Below are 18914 nucleotides of genomic sequence, written 5' to 3'. Positions count from 1 at the left end.
CTTTATAATCTTACAGGACGAGGCAGGTGATGTGTAAATAACCATACAATTCAGATGGTGATAAATGCTATGGAGAAAACGAGGGATAATGTGAGTCAGGGGAGAGGGGCATTAGCTCTTCTTGTAGGGTGGTCAGGGGAGGAAACCCCGAGGTAACATTTAAGCAGCTGACGGGAAGTGAGAGATAAACCATGTGAATATTCGGTTGAAGAGCATTCCAGGCAGATGGAAGAGCAGGGAGGGAAGCAAGAGGTTGGGCCTGAGCAGGGAAGCCAGTTGGCTGGAACAGAGTGTTTGAAGGGGAGCTCAGTGGGGACAAGAGCAGAGAGGTAGGCAAGGGGCCAGGTAATGTCAGACCTTGAAGGTCTTGAAAGAACCTGCTTTTAACTCAGGTGAGATGGGAAGAAACTGGTGGGTGCAGAGTGGAGCCATGTCACGACCTGAGTGCAATTTCAAAAAGGTCCTTCTGGCTGCTATGTTGAGAATACACTGTTGTGCAGGAAGCGGTGGAAGCAGGGAGACCAATTATTGTAATAATCCGGGCAGGCGATAGGATGGCCTGGATCAGGATGGCAATGGTGGAGGTGGTGAGAAGTGGTTGCCCCTAGATATATTTAGAAGGTAGAGGGACAGGATTTCCTGATGGGATCAGTTATGTATAAGAGAATGAGGAATCTGGGATGACTTAAAGATCTTTGGCCCATAATATGAAAGGATGGAGTTGGCTTTTATTGAGATGAGGAAGATGCGAGACCATGTTTTTGGTCTGTCAAGTTAAGTTTGAGTTGCCCATGAGACTTCTAAGCAGAGAATGAATACACCCAACCAGACTGTAGTCTTGCAGGAATCCTGAGGAATGAGTGGCATTTAAAAAGGCATATATACTGGTGAAGGGTTTCTAAGTTGGAGAGAAGAGTTCAGGAGAGACCTTCACTGGATTTGGAGCCTGGGTGATAATCTAAGAAGCTTTTTAAAAAGTCTAGGTAAGAGTTGACTGTGCTCTGATCTAGGGTGTTGGCAATAGAAATGGAAAGAAAAAGACACTGAATAAGAGGACTTGATAACTAGGGAGAAGGGAGAGAGAAAGGTGAAAAATGGTTCTTCGGTTTCAAATGTGGGTAATTGGGGGCAGGTAGCATCCTTGACAAGAGGAAAAGCAGGTTTGGAGACAAAATTGAGTTTGGCTACATCAACAATAACCATGTGTTTAGTAAGTTACCATTTACAAAATCCTTTCTAGGTATTATTTCCATTGATCCTTTTACGGTGGCGGTGGCTGGAGATATCCATGCAGAGATGTTTATTTAACAAGCAATTGGAATTGAGTCAGAGAGACTGGTCCTAGGCCGTGGATTTGGGGGAGTCATTTGCATGGAGAATGTAATTGAATTCCTGAGCTGACTCAGGGCAAGCATGTTATTAAAAATTGTGGTGATGGCAAAATCTTGGGGAAGGCAAACTTAGGGGCTCAAGAAGAGAGGGAGAGTTACTTAAATAACTAAAAGTGGAGTCAGTTACAATGAAATAAAAATTCTGAAAGATTGGTAAGAAAGAACATTATGGGCACCCCACGTTCAAAAGCTCTGTGTCTCTCTCTTCTTCTCTCGTTCCTCCTAGCTGCTACTCAGTGTTCAGATCTGACGCCTCTCTTTCCGGGAGGCCTCCCTCAGTCTCCCTTCTCTACTGTAGCTCACCATACCCTTCTGTGTGCGTGTACAGCACACGTGTCTCATGGGAGGCACCCCATTCTGCTCAAACTACCCTAGCTTGAGCTCTTTGAGACCTACCCCGCAGTACATCCTCACGTCAGGGGTCACACGTGGACAAAACGAAAGCTGCCTTAACAAAAAAGAGGATTATAATAGAGGTTATATTGTAACTGGCTATTGGAAACCACCTGTAGTCTTTGAGACCAAGCCCAGTGCAGTAGTGGGGCAGATGTTATAGAATCTTTGAGAAGCAGTGGCACATTTATTCCTGGTATTGAACTTGAGGAGAAAATATCAGGTAATCGTTAAATTATTTAATAAGTGCTCAGAAAAGGCAGCCAAACCTTAAAAGATTATCTCTGGGGGAGATAGAAGAATAAAGACAGGTGATTCTAGGGACTAATAATTATTTTTTTCCTAAAGTAATCTTTTTCTGCGTCGACTACCTAAATATGAACGTTGGATTATTTTTTCAGACTTGTTCAGGGTTCATTTAGCCATTTTGTGAAAGAATTCACGCTTGACTTGAGTGCTAGGCTCTTGTTTCTGCGTTTTGGAAAAACACCATTTATCTCTGTAGTGCTATTTCTGTGATATTATCATGAAAGCATCTAGGTAGTACTGCAGAATTTTAGATGGAATTTCCAAATATAAGCCCAGCCTTCCAGTTTTACCTTAAATCCGGTCACATGAACCTTGGTTACCATGGGTATTTTTGTCGTAGGAGCAAGTCCATGAGTGATGTCAGCGCAGAGGATACTCAGAACTTGCGTCAGCTGCATTACGAGGAGATGCAGAAAATAAAGTCACAATTAAAAGAACAAGATCAGAAATGGCAGGATGTGAGTATTATTTTTATTGGGAGATGGGGAGGCAGGGAGGAAGTATTTGTTTGACTCTTCCTTCTTTAAAAAGAGAGTCAGTATACTCAAGGGACGATTTTCCTTGCTATTCCAGATTTCAGTTCTGTAGAAAATGTGATGTTTTAACCATTTTGGTCTATTACTGCTGCATATCCTAAAGGCCATTGTGTAAAACGGAAGCTGTTTGTCTTCTAATATTTTCTGTGAGTTCTCAGAAATGAGAAGCTGCTTCCGTGCAGTATAGGTAACTTGTTTACTTGCTTTGGTGATTGAATTTGGCGTATGACTGTTACTGATCCTCATGAAAGGAAAGACTTTGCTCAAGGTTTAGGGAGAACAGGGGAGCAGGTGGTCCAGCCCAGAGACTGGGTATCAGCAGGGAGAGAGGAAAGGGTTCTTAGAGTTAATAGAGGAGGTTTGGGGAGAAATACGAATTATAACTCAGTAATATTTTGGTTGAAAAAGCAGTTATCTAATGTGAATCCATATTAGGTGTTTTTACAGCACTGACATATATCCAGATGTCTATTTGGATAAAGATTTAACCTTTAGTTTTGTCCCCGGCAGAAGGGAACTCTACCCTTTCAAAAAGCGTTAATTATTTTACACCAAAGGAGTGTAAAGAAATATGATAGATAAACTACACAGAGCAGACCTGAAGAAGTCTGAGGACAACCTTTTGGTATGAGGGTTGAGTGGTAGCATAAACAAAAGGGCTAGAGATAGTAAATCTTAATTTTCCAAGGAGTTAAAGATTACATAATACAGATGAAACCTCTGCCTTGGCTATGTTTCTAAATTCCAGTTCCTCTTTTATTTGGGAACTCATTTTAATTGTCAAGAAACAGAAATTCAGTGTCAGTTTGCTAAAATACATGGTGACTGAGGCTGAAAATGAGAGGTATGGAGGGTTTATCCCTTAGGTTAAGTCAGATGAAAATTCATGCTGGTTACCCTGTAGCAATAATGTGCACTGCTTTTGTTCTTTCGGAAAATAGTTCATATGGATTTCAGGCTGTTTTTTGAAGCAGGAATGGCCCTGGCTGCTCCCAAAGGGTATAAACCAAACCTACTTTATGTGCCCTGGGGATGAGGTTCCTCTCAGTTTGAGACGCTTACATGAGCTTCTGTTGGGGCTGCAATGCCACTAGGAGTTCTTAGCATGGGATTTCTCTGTTTTGATGACATAGAAAAGTTGGTACCATCCAAACTGTCTTAACCCCTGGGTGTCAGAACCAGCTTAGGCTGCTAGGACTAATTTTAAAGGTGAATTAGGTTGATTGTCCTGGGGTCACCCAGCTAGGTGAGACTTAGGTTCCTGGATGTATGGGAAGCAGATGTCCACTTGTTCCTGTGTGATCCTCCTTACTGCCCTGTCCTTATGGGGAGTTGACCCGCTTTGAAATCACATACTTGAGGCTGGCTTCCCCATTAAAGCCTTTCCAAACTCCGCCTTCCCCTGCCTGGGATAGAATTGACCACTTTCTCCTTTGGATCCCTACTCTCTCACGCAATCCTATCACACTCATCGTTGAACTTTATTTACCTGTCTGTCTTTCCCTCTAGACTGAGAGTTCCTTGAGGGGAAGTGCATCTTATTCATCTGTGTGTTTGTGGCCCCCTTGTCTCAAAGTAGGGATTGAACTCAGTATTTGTTAAATGTATGCTTCTACGTTTAGCCATTTTACAGTCATGTTTCTCTTCCAGTCTGACTAGTGAAACATGTCATTTTGTGTAAGAGCCAGATTATTGGAGTGAGATGGAAATGAATTTGCAACAGTTCCTGATCTTTTCTGACCTGGCATCTAATTACAAGCATTTAGCATTCTTTGTGAAATGGGCAGTGAGGCAGGCTACCTGGGAAAACAAAAATGGGGTCTATCTTATTAGGTCAGGGCTTTTAGGCAGATACATGAGATAAAAGGCTTGGTACAGAAACGCTGGCTATAAAAAGCAAAATTAGGGCACCTTGGCATCAAAGTTGGAGTGAATAGTTTCAGCGATGTAATGGGATCCTCTGGCGCTCTCTCACTGCTGGAGAGGGTGTGTAGAAATTCAGGTGTGCCTGTGCTGATGTGATTTTCTTCTGTCAGGACCTTGCAAAATGGAAAGATCGTCGGAAAAGCTACACTTCAGATTTGCAGAAGAAAAAAGACGAGAGGGAAGAGATTGAGAAGCAGTCGCTTGAGAAGTCTGAGAGAAGATCTAAGACATTTAACGAAATGCTGCAGGACAGGTAATGAGGCTGAATGCATCTCAGGGTTGGAGATACCAGTGTTAGAAATAGATATTTTGTGTAAGTGCAGTGGGATGTACATGTGCACCAATATTAAACTGTCATCAAATGTGCATAACCTTTGAGCATTTTGCTCTGCAGTGAAAAAGCAGAGTATTGCTGTAATAAATAGCGACTTGGATTAATGAAAGAAATGAGTACTTAAGAGTGGTGTACGAAATTTCTTCATTTTACATTGTATATTCACATGCAGGATTGGCTGGTGTTGGCTATATATGCAGAAAATAAACAACTTTTTCTCCTTTTAAAGTAAATTTAGGAATGGAATGGTCGGATAAAACCAGCTCTCACTTTTAACTAAATTGTGTAAAAGTATAGCAGAGTTCTTTTTCATGTGTTCGTGGTGCAATTAAAATTGTATTTTTAAAGGAAGACTATATAAACATCAATGTGAGGGTTTATTTTTTTTCATTGCAACATAACAGGATAAAGGTCCAATTTAAACTCGCCTGTGGAGCAGTTACTATGTAAAACCTTGAGATATTTACAGGTCAGGGAGAAGGCAAATAGGCTTTAAGGATAATGTCAAAAAGGAAATGTGCTGTCAGGTGAAATTAAGCAAAGCTCCTTTGTCCCCTAGAAGCCAATAGTAAACACAGTTTCATTCACTTAAACGCAACACAGTTGGCTTGAGAGGTACTCCTTACTAAATGGTAGCCGTGAGACTGTTTCATCAACCTCTCTATAGACAGGAATGGTGACTTTTAATCTGCAATAATTGTCCATGGAAATTCTATCAAGCTGTATGAAATCATATACTGACTTGATCTTAATGAAAGTCTGAGTCTTTTGTGGTCTTCTGTTTTTACGAAGCTATTATAAATTGTGTACAAGAAAACTCTCAACCCTGTTAAGAAATCCACGTCTTTGGAGGGTTCAAATCGGTTGTTAGTTAGTTATCGTTATAGTGTGTTAATTTTGGAAGCGTTATACACTTGTGGATGAAATTTTGAATAATCCCTTATTAAAGTTTTCTTATTTTCTTATTAAAGTCTCTTTACAATTGCATATACTTCAGGGACTTTTTTTTTAACCTCTTTAAGAAAAAAATGTCAAGCCCTTAATCTTTCTTAGTGTGACATTAAAAAATTTGCATGTATTTATTCTCACATTCTCTTAATATTGTGTTATGATATGAAGTCAGCAGTCTTTTTGTTCCCACCCATTTTTTTATGTTAATGACCAAAATAACATCTGTCTCTCCACCTCTGTGTGTCAAATGCATAACTTTGTGGTTTTGGTGTTTCTTTCTGCTAAGGGGATCCCTACATCAGACGTCTACAATTACATCGAGGAGGAGGAGACTGTATTCTTCTGATGATGGAGTGAATGAAGAAAAGCTTCCCCCTATGCTGACTATGTCAGAAGCAGGTTCCCAGAGTGAGAGAGTAGAAGAGAAGGGAACCACTTACCCGACGGAAATTCCTAAGCAAGATTCTACAACTTTTGCAAAAAGGGAGGCTACTCTCACAGCTGAAATTCAGCTTCCTTCGAAAAGCCCTGTGGAAGAACAACCCCCAGCCTCTTTGTCTTCTCAGCATTCACTGAATACACAAATGGAGTCGACTCGAGTTTCAGCTACTCTCCCCAGAAGTTACCAGAAAACTGATGCGGCCAGGTTAACCTCTGTGGTCGCACCGAGACCTTTTGGCTCTCAGTCAAGGGGAATCTCATCACTCCCGAGATCCTACACGGTAAACGTGTTCCTAGTTCACTTAGTCTGTTCGCCAGCGCAAAATACCGGTGAACTAGTGCAGAGGTTTGAGTTAACAGATACTTGATGGGTGAAATGTATATAACTTGTATATAAAGCAATTGTATTTTTACCAATTTAGATTCAATAGACATTTAATGCTTAAAATATAGCAACGATGCAGAACTGATTAAACTTTAAATTCAATGAAAGTTGAGCTGATACATTTTAAAAAATAAGTAATCTACATTCTAAGGCAGAGCATTTATTTTTTAGTGTCATATTTTCTCAGCTATATCTTTTGTAAAGTATTAGGTTGTACTGTATGAAGTTGCCAATAGTCAGTTCTTTTTGACCTACAAAACAGCAATTTCATGTGGTTTAACCTAAATATTTTCAGGTGATTATGCACAAAGTTCTATTTTTCCTGACTTCCCACTTCATTAGAACTTGATATATTTGACTGTAGTTATTAAAATGTATCTCATGGTTCAAAAAATACATATTTTTATAGGGGTTTTAAAGAATATAGAATCATTTGCCCTGAGAATGAAGCAGGGCGGAAAGTGAGTGTATTATTTTGAATTATTTAAAAGGAAGCAGTACAGTCTTGAGCACATTGGTGTTCAAATTCCTTTTACCTCTGCCAGTGAGGAATCCTGAAACTCAAAAATAGAAAAAATTTGATTAAAAAAATTCAAGGTGAGGGAAGCCTGCCTAAACTAGCCAGAAAAACCGCTGACCATTATATTAAGTAAATACAGGCATATTTGACAACATAAAAATTAAATTTATGTGATAGACACCATTAATGTAGTCCAAAAGACAATTTATATAGGCTCAGAAAAATATTAGTAAAAAGTATTTTATATATAGGTTTAATATCCCTAAGATTTAAAATGCAAATTGATAAGGAAAGATAAACAGTAGAAAAGTGAATATAGAAATGAATAGGTCAAGGGAGAGGGAATTTAAATGGTTGGTAACATAAAGTACATAGAAGCACGTTCAGTCTCATTAGAGCAAGAATGAGGTGTACAACTTTTCACCCATGAGATTGACAAAGATTTAAAACATTCAAAACGTCTAGTGTTGGCAAGGATGCAGGGACAGAGACCTTCTTATACATTACTTTGGGAGTGCATTGTTACAATTTTTAAAGATATATATATATATATATATATATATATATATATATATATAAATAAATAAATATATATATATATATATATATATATATATATATATATATATATATATATATATATATATAAATTACATTTTATACTACATACATAAAATATTCTTTGGTCCAGCAAGTCTACTTTTGGGAATCTGTGCTATAAAAATAAACATTCTGGTTATAAAGAGCTGTGCAATATTTTTGGTACACTTTAAATGACATTGAATGCATATCAAATGAATAAATTGTAGAGATCCATAGTGTGAAGTATTCAATTGATCTAGTTTAGATTTCTATCTGTTGACCTGGAGTGATGTAGATGGTCAAAGCAAGTTTCAGAGGTCTGTTTATAAAATAAACACTTCTGTAAAAAATAACTACTCCTACCACTTCATGTGTACAGATCTGTTCGTGTGAAAGAACATGCTCCAAGCTTTTAGTAGTAGTTACTTTGCTGAGGGAGGTATATATTACTTTTATTACTTTAAAATATTAATTTAATGGATACGCTTTTTAAATAGAAATCTAACAGAATACGAAGTTTAAAATGATGTTTCCTATTTAGATGGATGATTCTTGGAAGTATAACGGAGACGTGGAAGGCATTAAGAGAACCCAAAGCAGTTCGGTCAGCATCTCTGTGCAAAGACCTGACACGAGCCAGCTTGCGTCCAGCTCATCCAGCGAAAGAGAGGCGTCAGCATCCAGAGAAAGTGCGATGAGGCTGCAGTCTCCTACACCCACCTTCTCGTCTCCTTCCCAGGACCAGGCTGCCACTTCGAAAGACACGTTATCTTCAACATCTAGCCCTGATTTAACATCTGAGCTTGGAGGAGGGAGAATCGCACCACAGACAGAGGTCTCAAGATCACAGGTGAGTTTGGGAAGGCTTTTTAATCACCTGCTGCCCAGAAACATAAGTATTTAAATCAGGAAACCACGTTTCTAACCTCTAGGCACTACAGTCCGGGCTGATAATGTAGAACATGACATTGCATTTTATTTGTCACAGATCTTGGAGGAAGTAGATCTCTTCCAACTCTGAGTTGATGGATCCAGATGACCCTTGTGATATGGGTGTATGGAGACTTCTTGGACCAGTCTCCCTGGAGCTGGCTGGCTTTGCTCTCTACTCCCCATTTCAGCAGCTGTTGCCTTGCACAGTTAGCACTCAGTAGTCCGGGTTCAGGTGCAGGAGTCACTCAGGAGGTTTTAGATGCAGGTCTAATAGAAAATGGGTAATACAAGCCCCTTCTCAGGGAAGTGAACTGACCACAAGGAGAAACTGGTACACATGAGAGGGTCTGGCCACTAAGGACAGGGAACTTCTTTCTCTGCCATATGAATACTAATTTGAATTAGTATGAATACTAATTGAATTATATGAATACTAATTTGTACTTTGGGAAGCCTAGAATTCTGTACCACTCCTTGTCTTTTAAGGGGAATATTAAGGCTTAGTTACAGTATGACAATTGCGTTCTTTAACATTTGGAGTCCAAATAAAATGTACCATCAGATGAAGAAGGACTGGGGGCATTTATAGTTTTTCCTACTTAAAATCCCACAGATGACTTTAAGAGAATTATTAGGTAATGAATGTTCTTTTAGTTATGTTTTACACATAGGCTAAAAAGTTGTTGCTTGTCTAGAGAACAGAAAGAAACTTTTCTCTTTTAGAAAAAAACCTTCAATAAGCAATTTGATAGTTGTATGAACCCCTTAGTGTGGAGATGCTTTTATGGTTCTGTGGCTTAGTCTAGCATTTTCTGGTGCCTTACTAAAGTGTATTTTTTCCCCAAGGCACATCAAGTATATAGCTTGGCCCAAGTTGTATTAATGAAATATCTTTGTGTAAAATATGATAGAGCATATTTTAGTATTGTTAGTTTTTATTAGTACAGGAAAGCTTTACAAGTTTAAAGTAAGCTTTTTTTCTTTGTGATTATAAAGTACTCTGTGCTTGAGAGAACTTGGAAATGCAGGAAAACATACATAATAAAAATGACTTGGTAATCCCATCATTTAGAGATATTCTGTAGCATTTAGATATATTTCTCTCAGTTTTCCCATGTATATTTACAAACATATCTAAATCCAGTCTCTTCAGGTTGCTAAAATCATTGGTTGTAAATTATTTTTTTTGACTTCACTGTTAAAGAATTGGGAATATGTAATTAGCATCATAAGTCTCAGTGGATGAGAACAGTAGCCTCTGTTGTACTTGGGGAACATAAAGTACCAGTGGATGAATAATAAAGAGAGAAGCAAGGTGTCTTTTGTTTTATGGACTTGCCTGTTTGCCTTCGCCTTTTCAAATAGCAAATCCCAGGTAACAGCCTGATTGTTGTACTGTGTGCTCAGTGGTGGTAACTCCTTCTGGGTGGCAGTTGACTAGCTGCATCAGTGGATTAAGAAAAAGAGGCGAAGTGTGGGTGTGGCTTCCAGGTTAGAGCAGTTCAGAGGACCAGTGAGTTAACGTGGCGTGGTTTCAGGTTTTATCATCAGTGGATTTATGCTCTTTAGTCACCCGACTTGAAATGGAATGCTACCGGGCAAAATTAGGCTTGACTTAATAAGTGGAGCACTTGGAATTCTTGAACAAATGTATATATCGTATGGTGACTTGCCTATCCCTGAGATGCTTGGTGTGTCCACTTCTGCACTCCGAGGAAAGTAGCTTATGTAGCCTCACCCTGCTCTTGTCACAGAGAAGGAGCTTACTGACTTGGGAAAAGGGCTGGGAATGCACGGAACAGCCTAGGACCAGTATGGCCAGGGCATATGCAACACTCCTCCAAACTACCTAATTCTAGGAGTTCAGAGTACAGAAAAATAAAAAATGGTGTCTGGCTGAACATCTAGATGTCTTTCTCTTTTAATTGAAGCGTACTTGATTTACAATATTATATTAGTTTCAGGTAGACGTCTTGGTAGCTTTGTAAAAGAGTGTTCTTCAGGGCCTCTTCCTTACTCACACTTGTGCTGGCGGTGTCCTTTCATTTCTTCCTACAGCATCTCCCTTGATGTTGTTACCCTTTTCTATCCCTGCTTCCGCTACCCTAATTCCAGTCCTTTCCCTCATCCATGCAAACACTTTGTAAATAGTCACGTCTTTGTGCATTCTACACAAGGCTGGCACCAGATTAATTTGCATGATGCCAGGCTGGACTGGGTAATTTCTCTGCTTCAAAGCCCCCAGTGGCATGCTGTGGTCTGTTCAGTGAAGTTCAAAGCGCTCAGGGGAACACCGAGGTCTCTCATGACTGTTCCCAAACTCCCTTTGTAGTGCCGAAACAGCTAATGTTTACTGAGTAGCTGCTATGCCGACCAGGTTTCACAAGGCATTATTTTATTTAATCCTCACAGTGACCCTCTTATTGCTGTTTTGTAGCCATGAAAATTGAGGCATGAAGTGGTCATGTTACTTGCCCAAGGCCACGCAGCATACCGAGTGGTGGAGTCAGGATTTGAACTCAGTTAGTTTGTCTCAGGATTGCCTACACTGCCCTGTGTTGTGAGAAAGAGAGCGGAAGTAGGTGATATCTAGCCACATGAGACTGCTTGATTTTTCTGGAACGTACCCTATACTTTCATGAACACATCATGTATATCTTTATTCTTATTGTTGCCCTATTTAAAAATGTTCATTTCACCCATCTCTGTATTTTGAAGCCCTCCTGGTTCTTCAAAGCACAGGAGGGTCGGTTCCTTCGTGGATCAAGAGATCGCCTCCCCCTTGTTGGAACTGAACTTCTTACCCTTGCAAGTTTCCTTCACTGAATGCTTCCTTTTCCGTATGTTCGTTTCTCCTTCACTGGTATTGTTTATACCCTCCATAGCCTTTACCCATAGTTGGCACTTAGGTATTTACTGACTTGAATTACATTCAAGGACTTGATTACTAGACTGAAGTATGAACTTGATCCAGCAGGTAATTTAGGTCTTTATAGGTTCTTTTAAGATTAAGGGGTGTTTTAGGAATGTGAGCACCGTGGTGCTATATAGAATTATTTTAAGGAGGCGAAATCTGGGGGCAGAGATGGGCTAGGAGCCTCTCGCAGAATTGTGGTAAGAAGGGAGTTCATGGCGGAAAGAAGCAAAGACTTAATGAGGGAAGAACTTAAATGACCTCATTTAAAATCTGCCCAGGAATTTCTTTCTCACCTCCATTGCTGGTCTGGAGTTCTGTTTCTCTCTCTTCCCTTTTCTCGCAGACTTCTCTTATGGTACTGCTTCTTTTCCAGCCTCCCCTGCTAGTCTGGGCTGCCAGGGCAATTCTTGGGGCACCCGAGCAAGGGGAGGCGGTGGGACTCCCAGAGTCCTCCATCCCACTCCAACTGCCTCGCAGATGTGACTTTTCCCCCAAATTGGTGTTGCATACAGGGTTTGGTTTGGTTTTGTCTTGTCCAAGCCCTCTGCACCCAAATCTCATCCAAATCCACATTTCAGGACCTTTGCCCCAAATTTTTAAATTAGAACTCAGAAATAGGATGCTACATGTGGAAGGAAGGAAACTTTCTACACTTCCTAATGCCCAAGCCTACGAGAGTACCTCTTTTAAGAGTATCCAGGGTTTACCTTATCACATCTTCCTCCTGTGCATTTTACCTGCTTGTCACCTTCACTAGACCCCTACTCTGTCTAAGGGTAGGAAGCAAGCCTGTTGTGCTCACTGTTAGTAAGGTGCCTGGATCTGTAATTATACACTGAATGCTGACCGAGTTCTATTAGCTTTAGAGCGACATGCGTGAGAGTTAAATAGGATTTTCTTTAGTTGGTCTGGAAACTGCCTAACCAGCCTATATTACCATGTATAACATTGTTTCCATGGGAAAAAGAAGGTAATTACTGGGCATCAACCATGTGGCTTGGCATCTTTTAAATGTTTCATTTAATCCTCTCAATAGCCTAGCAAAGTAGGTGGTATTATCTTCACTTTCACCAGTGAAATACTTGAGAGTTGAAAGTTATGTAACAAACCTCAGGCTAGTTAAATGCTTAGGCCACATTTGCAACTTCTCTGACCCCAATTTTTTTTGAAATGTGGCATGCTTAAATTTGAGAACTGCCTTAAAACACCAAATGTTGACTTAATTTAACTTTGCCATGTCTCTAGAATTTTAGAGCCAATATGGACTGAAATATCTTCTGGTTGATAAAGAGAAAATCATTCTTAAAATTATTTTGAGGAAAGGTAGATATTTATCAAAACTTACCCGAACTGAATTTAATTCTGAGGTGCAGACTTCAGACTCTACCCAGCAGGCAATAAGGAGCTACCAGCAATTTTAAAACAGGGTATGATATAATAATTGGTATTTTCTGTAACTAAAGTTCTGGCAGATGTGAGCAAGATGGGGGGAAAGAAGGGCTGGAGGCAAGAGAGCCAATTAGGAGGTAATCCACAGCAATTTAGAGGGGAAACCATGACCTGAGTTAAGATGAGAGCCTGAAGGAGAATGGAAGGATGGGATGGTTCCAGATGGATTTATGGCTTGTGGACTTGCTAACACTTTGTTAAGTGCATGTGTGTGGTGGAGCTTGGGAGACCATTGTGTAGAGGTGGTGTGGGGAGCACTTAGGGGAAGGAAGGAGGAAGAGGCCCAGAAAGAACCTGATGTTTCTAGCTTGGGTATCTGGTTAGACAGTGATGTGATTAACCAATATGTGAAAAACAAGAGGTGGAAGAGCAGGTTTGGGGAGGAAGATAATGAATTTAATTCTGAGCATGTTGGGCTTAGATAGTAGTTGACGACAATGCATGAGGTTTACTCAGGAAAACATGTGGTCAGGAAGGTGGGAGACTGACTAGGGGAGAAGAAGAGCAACAAAAAGAAAATAGAATAAAGAGGAACACACTAATGAAACTGAGAGGTGGCCAGAGGGATAGAGGAAAAAAGGCAGGAGAAAGTGGAATAATGGGTGACTTGGAAGACCGTTTCCCGTAAGCAAGAATAGTTCGTAGTGCCTGATGGGATGAGGGCCGAAAATGGATTTGGTAGGTAAGAGCTAAGCTGCGGAATGGGTTGAGTCAAGTGGTAGAGCTGGAAACACCACCTGCTTCTTTGGAACGGATAACGGAGAGGGGAAAAAAGTAGGTATAGACGCATCTTTGGTGAAGGAGAGTAGCTCCAGTGCCAGAGCTGCACCATGAGTTGAGGGCTACTCACTATGTTCTCATTCCACTAAGACCCTGAAAAAAGAAACTAAAGAGCCATGTAACAAAAATCAAAGGTTATATATTTCCTCTGTTATTTATGATTTTACAGCCTGAATCTACTTTCAGTGTTATTTGGTTTTATCAACTTAGGTAGGCTTTCTTTAAGGGAACATGTTTATCTAATTGAAAAAGTTTGAGGAGAATAGCCATCTGATTGACCCTGTTGTTCATTGATTCCCATCTGTGTTGATACGAGAATCTTAATTCATCAGATCTCATAAAAATAAATCTTATCATTGCTATGCCAGATCACCGTGTCATTGTTTAAAAATCTCAGATTTAAGTGTATATTTCTGTTTAAATTGTACCTAAATTGAGGGAAGTTATTTTTATTTTAGATGCTGATATGTTGGTAACTGTATTTTATCTTTCCCAGAATAGGCAACTGTAACCACTTGGGATAGTTCTTTATCAGTCATCAAGAATCTAGATTTCTCCCAATAATTTATATTCCTGATTCCATCCAGTTCAAAAGGAAATTCCCACAGTGTCATCTTCTGAAGTGTGGACCCTTTGTAGAATACTCACATGGCATATATCTTGCAGGAAAAATAAGGAAGTAGAAATCCTAATCATTGTTGAATAGTTTATGCTTGACTATAATTATAGATATATTCACCTGCAGAAAGTCTCAAGGATAATTTAATTCAAGAACACAGGATTCCACAGAGATGCCAGAGAGACTGTCATGGGGGGGAGGCCATGCAAGAGGGGCCTCTGGGGCCCTTTCCCTGAACTGCTGCCACCTACTTTAATCCTTTCTGTGGTGTGGGAGGGAGATGGTCTGCATTGGAACATAGGATTTTGAAAACAGAAAGCTTTAAAATTAATGTCACTGTGAGAGAAAATTCTCTGGCAGACTCAATGACATGCCTGAGGCCACCTGGCTATTGACAGAAATAGTCCTGTAATTGCTCACATGGTTCTCTCTCCTTTGCCTGTGTGCACTCCCAGGACCCACGTAACAGGCTGCCAGGCTGTAGCCATAGTAAGGCTGACCTTCTCTATTAACTATTTCAGAGAGGTGGTTATCTGCCTTTTTATTATGTTCAAGTAGAGATTTATCTCCAAGGTAAGAGCAGTCCTTTGGAGGACAGTTGTTCTGGTCTAATACAGTTGTGACACTCTGCCATCTAGAGCTGAAGCTCATTCTCTTTTATCCTGTGTTTGGTGGAAAAGGGTAATGTTCACTTGCCCTCTCCCACAAAGTATTCTTTATTGTAGTTTGAAACTATTTATTAAAACTCCATCCTGTCTCTTATTCTTCAAGATAAAAAAACCTCAATTAGTGTCTTGGAATTTCTAACCCATCATTTGTCTCTGTGCCCTTATATAGCAATAGATTCTGCACTCTAATTGGCTTTAGGTCAGAATTTGGCAGGGGGAGTAGAGTGGGGTAAAAGTGGTAAAGATGACTGTTTATTTTCATTGAGTCATCTCTAATTTAAGTGCATGGTGGTTTTGGTTAAGGAGTAGAACTAACCAGTAATTTTTTCTATTCATAGCAGAGTTTTGATATACTCTGGAGATTGGTATCCATCAGGCTGATCATTAATGACTGTTCTCACTGTCTACATCTGGGTTCCCATATTTCAACTGCTTTACATGATGTCTGATGAAAACGTTTCTATATCATTAGCTACAATTTTTTTCTTAAAAAATTCCATACCCACTTTGAAGAGTCAGTATTTCTTGAGAGCAAGGACCATGCCTAATTCATCTTTATTTCCCAAGTGTTTTATGCAGAATGGATACACAATAAATGTATGTTGAACAAATGAGTAAGTGTGTATTGTTACAACACTTATTGCTCATATCCATACAATACAGTAAGTTCTTGATCCTTTATTCAATGCCTTCCTTGTCTTCCTTCTAATTCCTATATAATATCACAGTGTTTCTTAGAATATAGTCATTTGGATTTCAAACTTGTTCTAAAGGTAGAAAAACTTATGAATTGCCCTGTTGGTCCTAGGTCTGGATTTAAATGCTCAGTTAAAATAGAGGAAAATAAAGCGGCTTTAGGAAGAATTTTTCTTTTTAAACAGTTAAGTCTAAGTTCTTGATAATTATGAATCAAAGAACTGGAAACACTAGTCTGGGAAACACATGCTAAAATTCATGTCTGCTGTTTACCCAAAACAAAACATGTAAATTATGGAAGTTAATTAAATTTTTCACAGACCTAGTATACTGTAAAACTTAAAATATTTGTTTTGGAAAATGGCCTAAGAAAGTCCGTGAAACTGAGAATTTGTGGCTGTGGACTGTAGGGATGGAGGTGAAAATAGAGGTCTGCCTGTTGTCCAAGTTCTGGGGCCTGCGGGCTGTTGTTACTTCAAGGAGGTTGTGACCTGGAGCTCGTGGTGTCTCAGTGGGACCCTCTTGGCATCCTACTGGTGGTTCCTCGGGCATGACCCAGTTCTGCATTTTGCAGCATATGTAACAGCTCTGCCTTTACCTCTTGATCTTCATGCAGCAATAGGACAAGCAAAAATGCCTTGCCAAACTTTCAGATACCCATTCGGGGGTGGTACCAGTCCTAGATGAGTGATTCTGGTAGCTGAATTTTGTGTCTATGAACCCCTCAAAATTATTTGGCTAAATATATTGAATGTTGGAGGTAGTTTAAGTATTGTGGCATTTTAAAAATAAATGATTTAAATCTTTTTTGCATTTTCAAAGATGCCATTTTATTGCAATGTATTTGCGATATAATGTGTAAATTTTAAAGGTACAGCACGTTAATTTGATACACTCATATATATTGTCATGTGATTGCTGTTGTAGTGATAATTAACATCTCTCACATTACATAATTATCCTTTCTTTTTAGTGGTTGGAAGTTCTAGTGTCTTAGCGAATTTCATTATACTAAGATATTGTTTATATTCACAGTACTGTGTATTAGATCTCTAGGGCTCATTTACTCTTCACTGCAAGTTTGTACCCTTAAACAACATCTGTCCTGTCCCCTCACCCCCATCCCCTGGTAACCACCACTTTACTCCCTGTTTTATGAGTTTGGCTTTTAGACTACACGTATAAGTGCTATCATACGTACTTGTCTTCCTCTGTCTGACTTACCTCACTTAGCATAATGTGCTCAAGGTTCATCCATATTGTCACAGATGGCAGTATACACACACACACACACACACACACACACACACACACCACATCTTCTCACTCAGCTTCATTCCTGGGTAATAACAAATGGTCTGTAACTTAGACCCAACTGTATGGTGGGCAAAAGCCTAAGCTTTATCAATATAAATCAACTGATTTATAGTATGCACGTGAAGAAAAATATCTATGGATATGAAGATTTCCCTGATTTTAGCAGCAAAATAATAAGCTCAGAGATATTTGTGTAAATGAAGGTTTTACCAGACCCAAGGGGAGAAGAATGAAGCTTCCGGTTTATCATGAAATAACTCAAGTGTACCTTGCGTGCAGCCTCCCTTCTTTCACGGATAGACTTTCCTCCGTGTGGGTGCCAGGGACACTTGATCCCAGCGTTTCATGTTTGTTTTCAGGATCAGTTCAGTGATATGAGAATCAGCATAAACCAGACGCCTGGGAGCAGCCTTGACTTTGGATTTACAGTAAAATGGGATTTTTCCAGGATCTTCGTAGCATCAGTCGAAGCAGGTAAACCATAGATTGAGCTCTACTGAAGTTTCTTCTCCTTTGTTGTCCTGTGCTGTTCAAAAAGCCCCCACAGAAATTAGTTTATCTGATAGAGGAGGAGAAAACACATGTGGAAAATGCAGCAGTAAAGCGAAGAGGCGCATCCTCTTCCCAGAGACTGATAGTTGGAGTTACAAATTACATATTGCTTGATCTTGCCTCGTTAATTTTAGTTTTGAAGAGTCGTAATTTTGTGACTTTTACAGACTTCATTTATCAAAATTTTAGGCTTAATATTTGGAAATACTAACAAACAGTGCTAAATTGAAGATCCAGAAAGAACTTTCCCTGATCATTTGTGTTTGTGATGGATACATAGGTGCTATATGATCAATATTTTCTGAGCGTCCTAATGTATCTATTGCCCAAGGACTCCTGAGGATGCTTTGGGACTTTTACAAAAGCACTGCCCCTCCTCCACCAAATCAAGCCCAGAAGCTCTTAGCAAAATATTACAAGACCTAAAATTAAAATGAAAGCTATTGTATTTATGAGGAGTTCCTCATTTACATATTTTAGCTATATAAAAATGCATGTGAACTCTGGTTATTTCTTTGAAATTTCAAGGCTGCTTTAATTAGATAATGGTAAGTAGTAATTTTAAGCCATTTTAAGGGGCCCTGTTTTTTTCTCCATTCTAGAGTGCATTTGGCTTTGGAAGCTCAGCTAAAGCGGAATATATATTTCACATTTTTAATTTAAAAATAATTTAAAATTTTCTTCTTAGGAGTTTAATAAAGAAATTTTATTGAACAGATGGGTTTATCATTTCTCTTTAAACGTTAAGGAAGATACATTCTATAGGATTAAAAAATGCCTTTGGTTGCTTTGTGATGTTGTAGCTACTCAAATATTTGATAACTTTAAGAAATTTTGTGACTCCTCTGCACCCGAAAAAATATGAGAAATGATTAGGTGAGATTAAGAAGTCATTTTTTCTCTTCATTTAAATAAGCAGTGACTAGTAGAACATATTTTTATTTTGTATTGGTAGTTTAATTTATTTTGCTTTATTTAGGTAGCCCAGCAGAATTTTCACAGCTACAGGTAGATGATGAAATTATTGCTATCAACAACACTAAGTTTTCACATAAGGACACAAAAGAGTGGGAAGAAACCATGGCTAATGCTCAGGAAACTGGAAACCTAGTAATGGATATCAGGCGCTATGGAAAGTCTGGTGAGTTGGTTATACCACTGTGTTTGGCTTTCTAAATTGGGAACTGGTCTTTGGCAAGTGGTTATAACAGCTTG

At 39.3% G+C, this 18914-nt stretch overlaps 1 protein-coding gene across 21 annotated transcripts in view; it reads left to right on the top strand.

Annotated features, from left to right (window-relative positions):
- Positions 1 to 18914, top strand: part of LMO7 (LIM domain 7) — a 195668-nt gene that overhangs the window by 154038 nt on the left and 22716 nt on the right. For all 21 annotated transcript variants that reach the window (XM_082434769.1, XM_082434768.1, XM_082434764.1 and 18 more), the window contains 6 exons: positions 2434 to 2551; positions 4666 to 4808; positions 6127 to 6562; positions 8310 to 8618; positions 17507 to 17621; positions 18679 to 18840. In XM_082434769.1, the coding sequence (XP_082290895.1) occupies positions 2434 to 2551; positions 4666 to 4808; positions 6127 to 6562; positions 8310 to 8618; positions 17507 to 17621; positions 18679 to 18840 (1283 nt within the window). The remainder of the gene's footprint in view (positions 1 to 2433; positions 2552 to 4665; positions 4809 to 6126; positions 6563 to 8309; positions 8619 to 17506; positions 17622 to 18678; positions 18841 to 18914) is intronic.

Source organism: Balaenoptera physalus (assembly GCF_965194825.1).
Source record: "Balaenoptera physalus genome assembly, chromosome: 18".
NCBI lineage: Eukaryota > Metazoa > Chordata > Mammalia > Artiodactyla > Balaenopteridae > Balaenoptera > Balaenoptera physalus.
The sequence above is the reverse complement of the archived record's forward strand: the minus strand, read 5'-3'. Positions and strand labels throughout refer to the sequence as shown.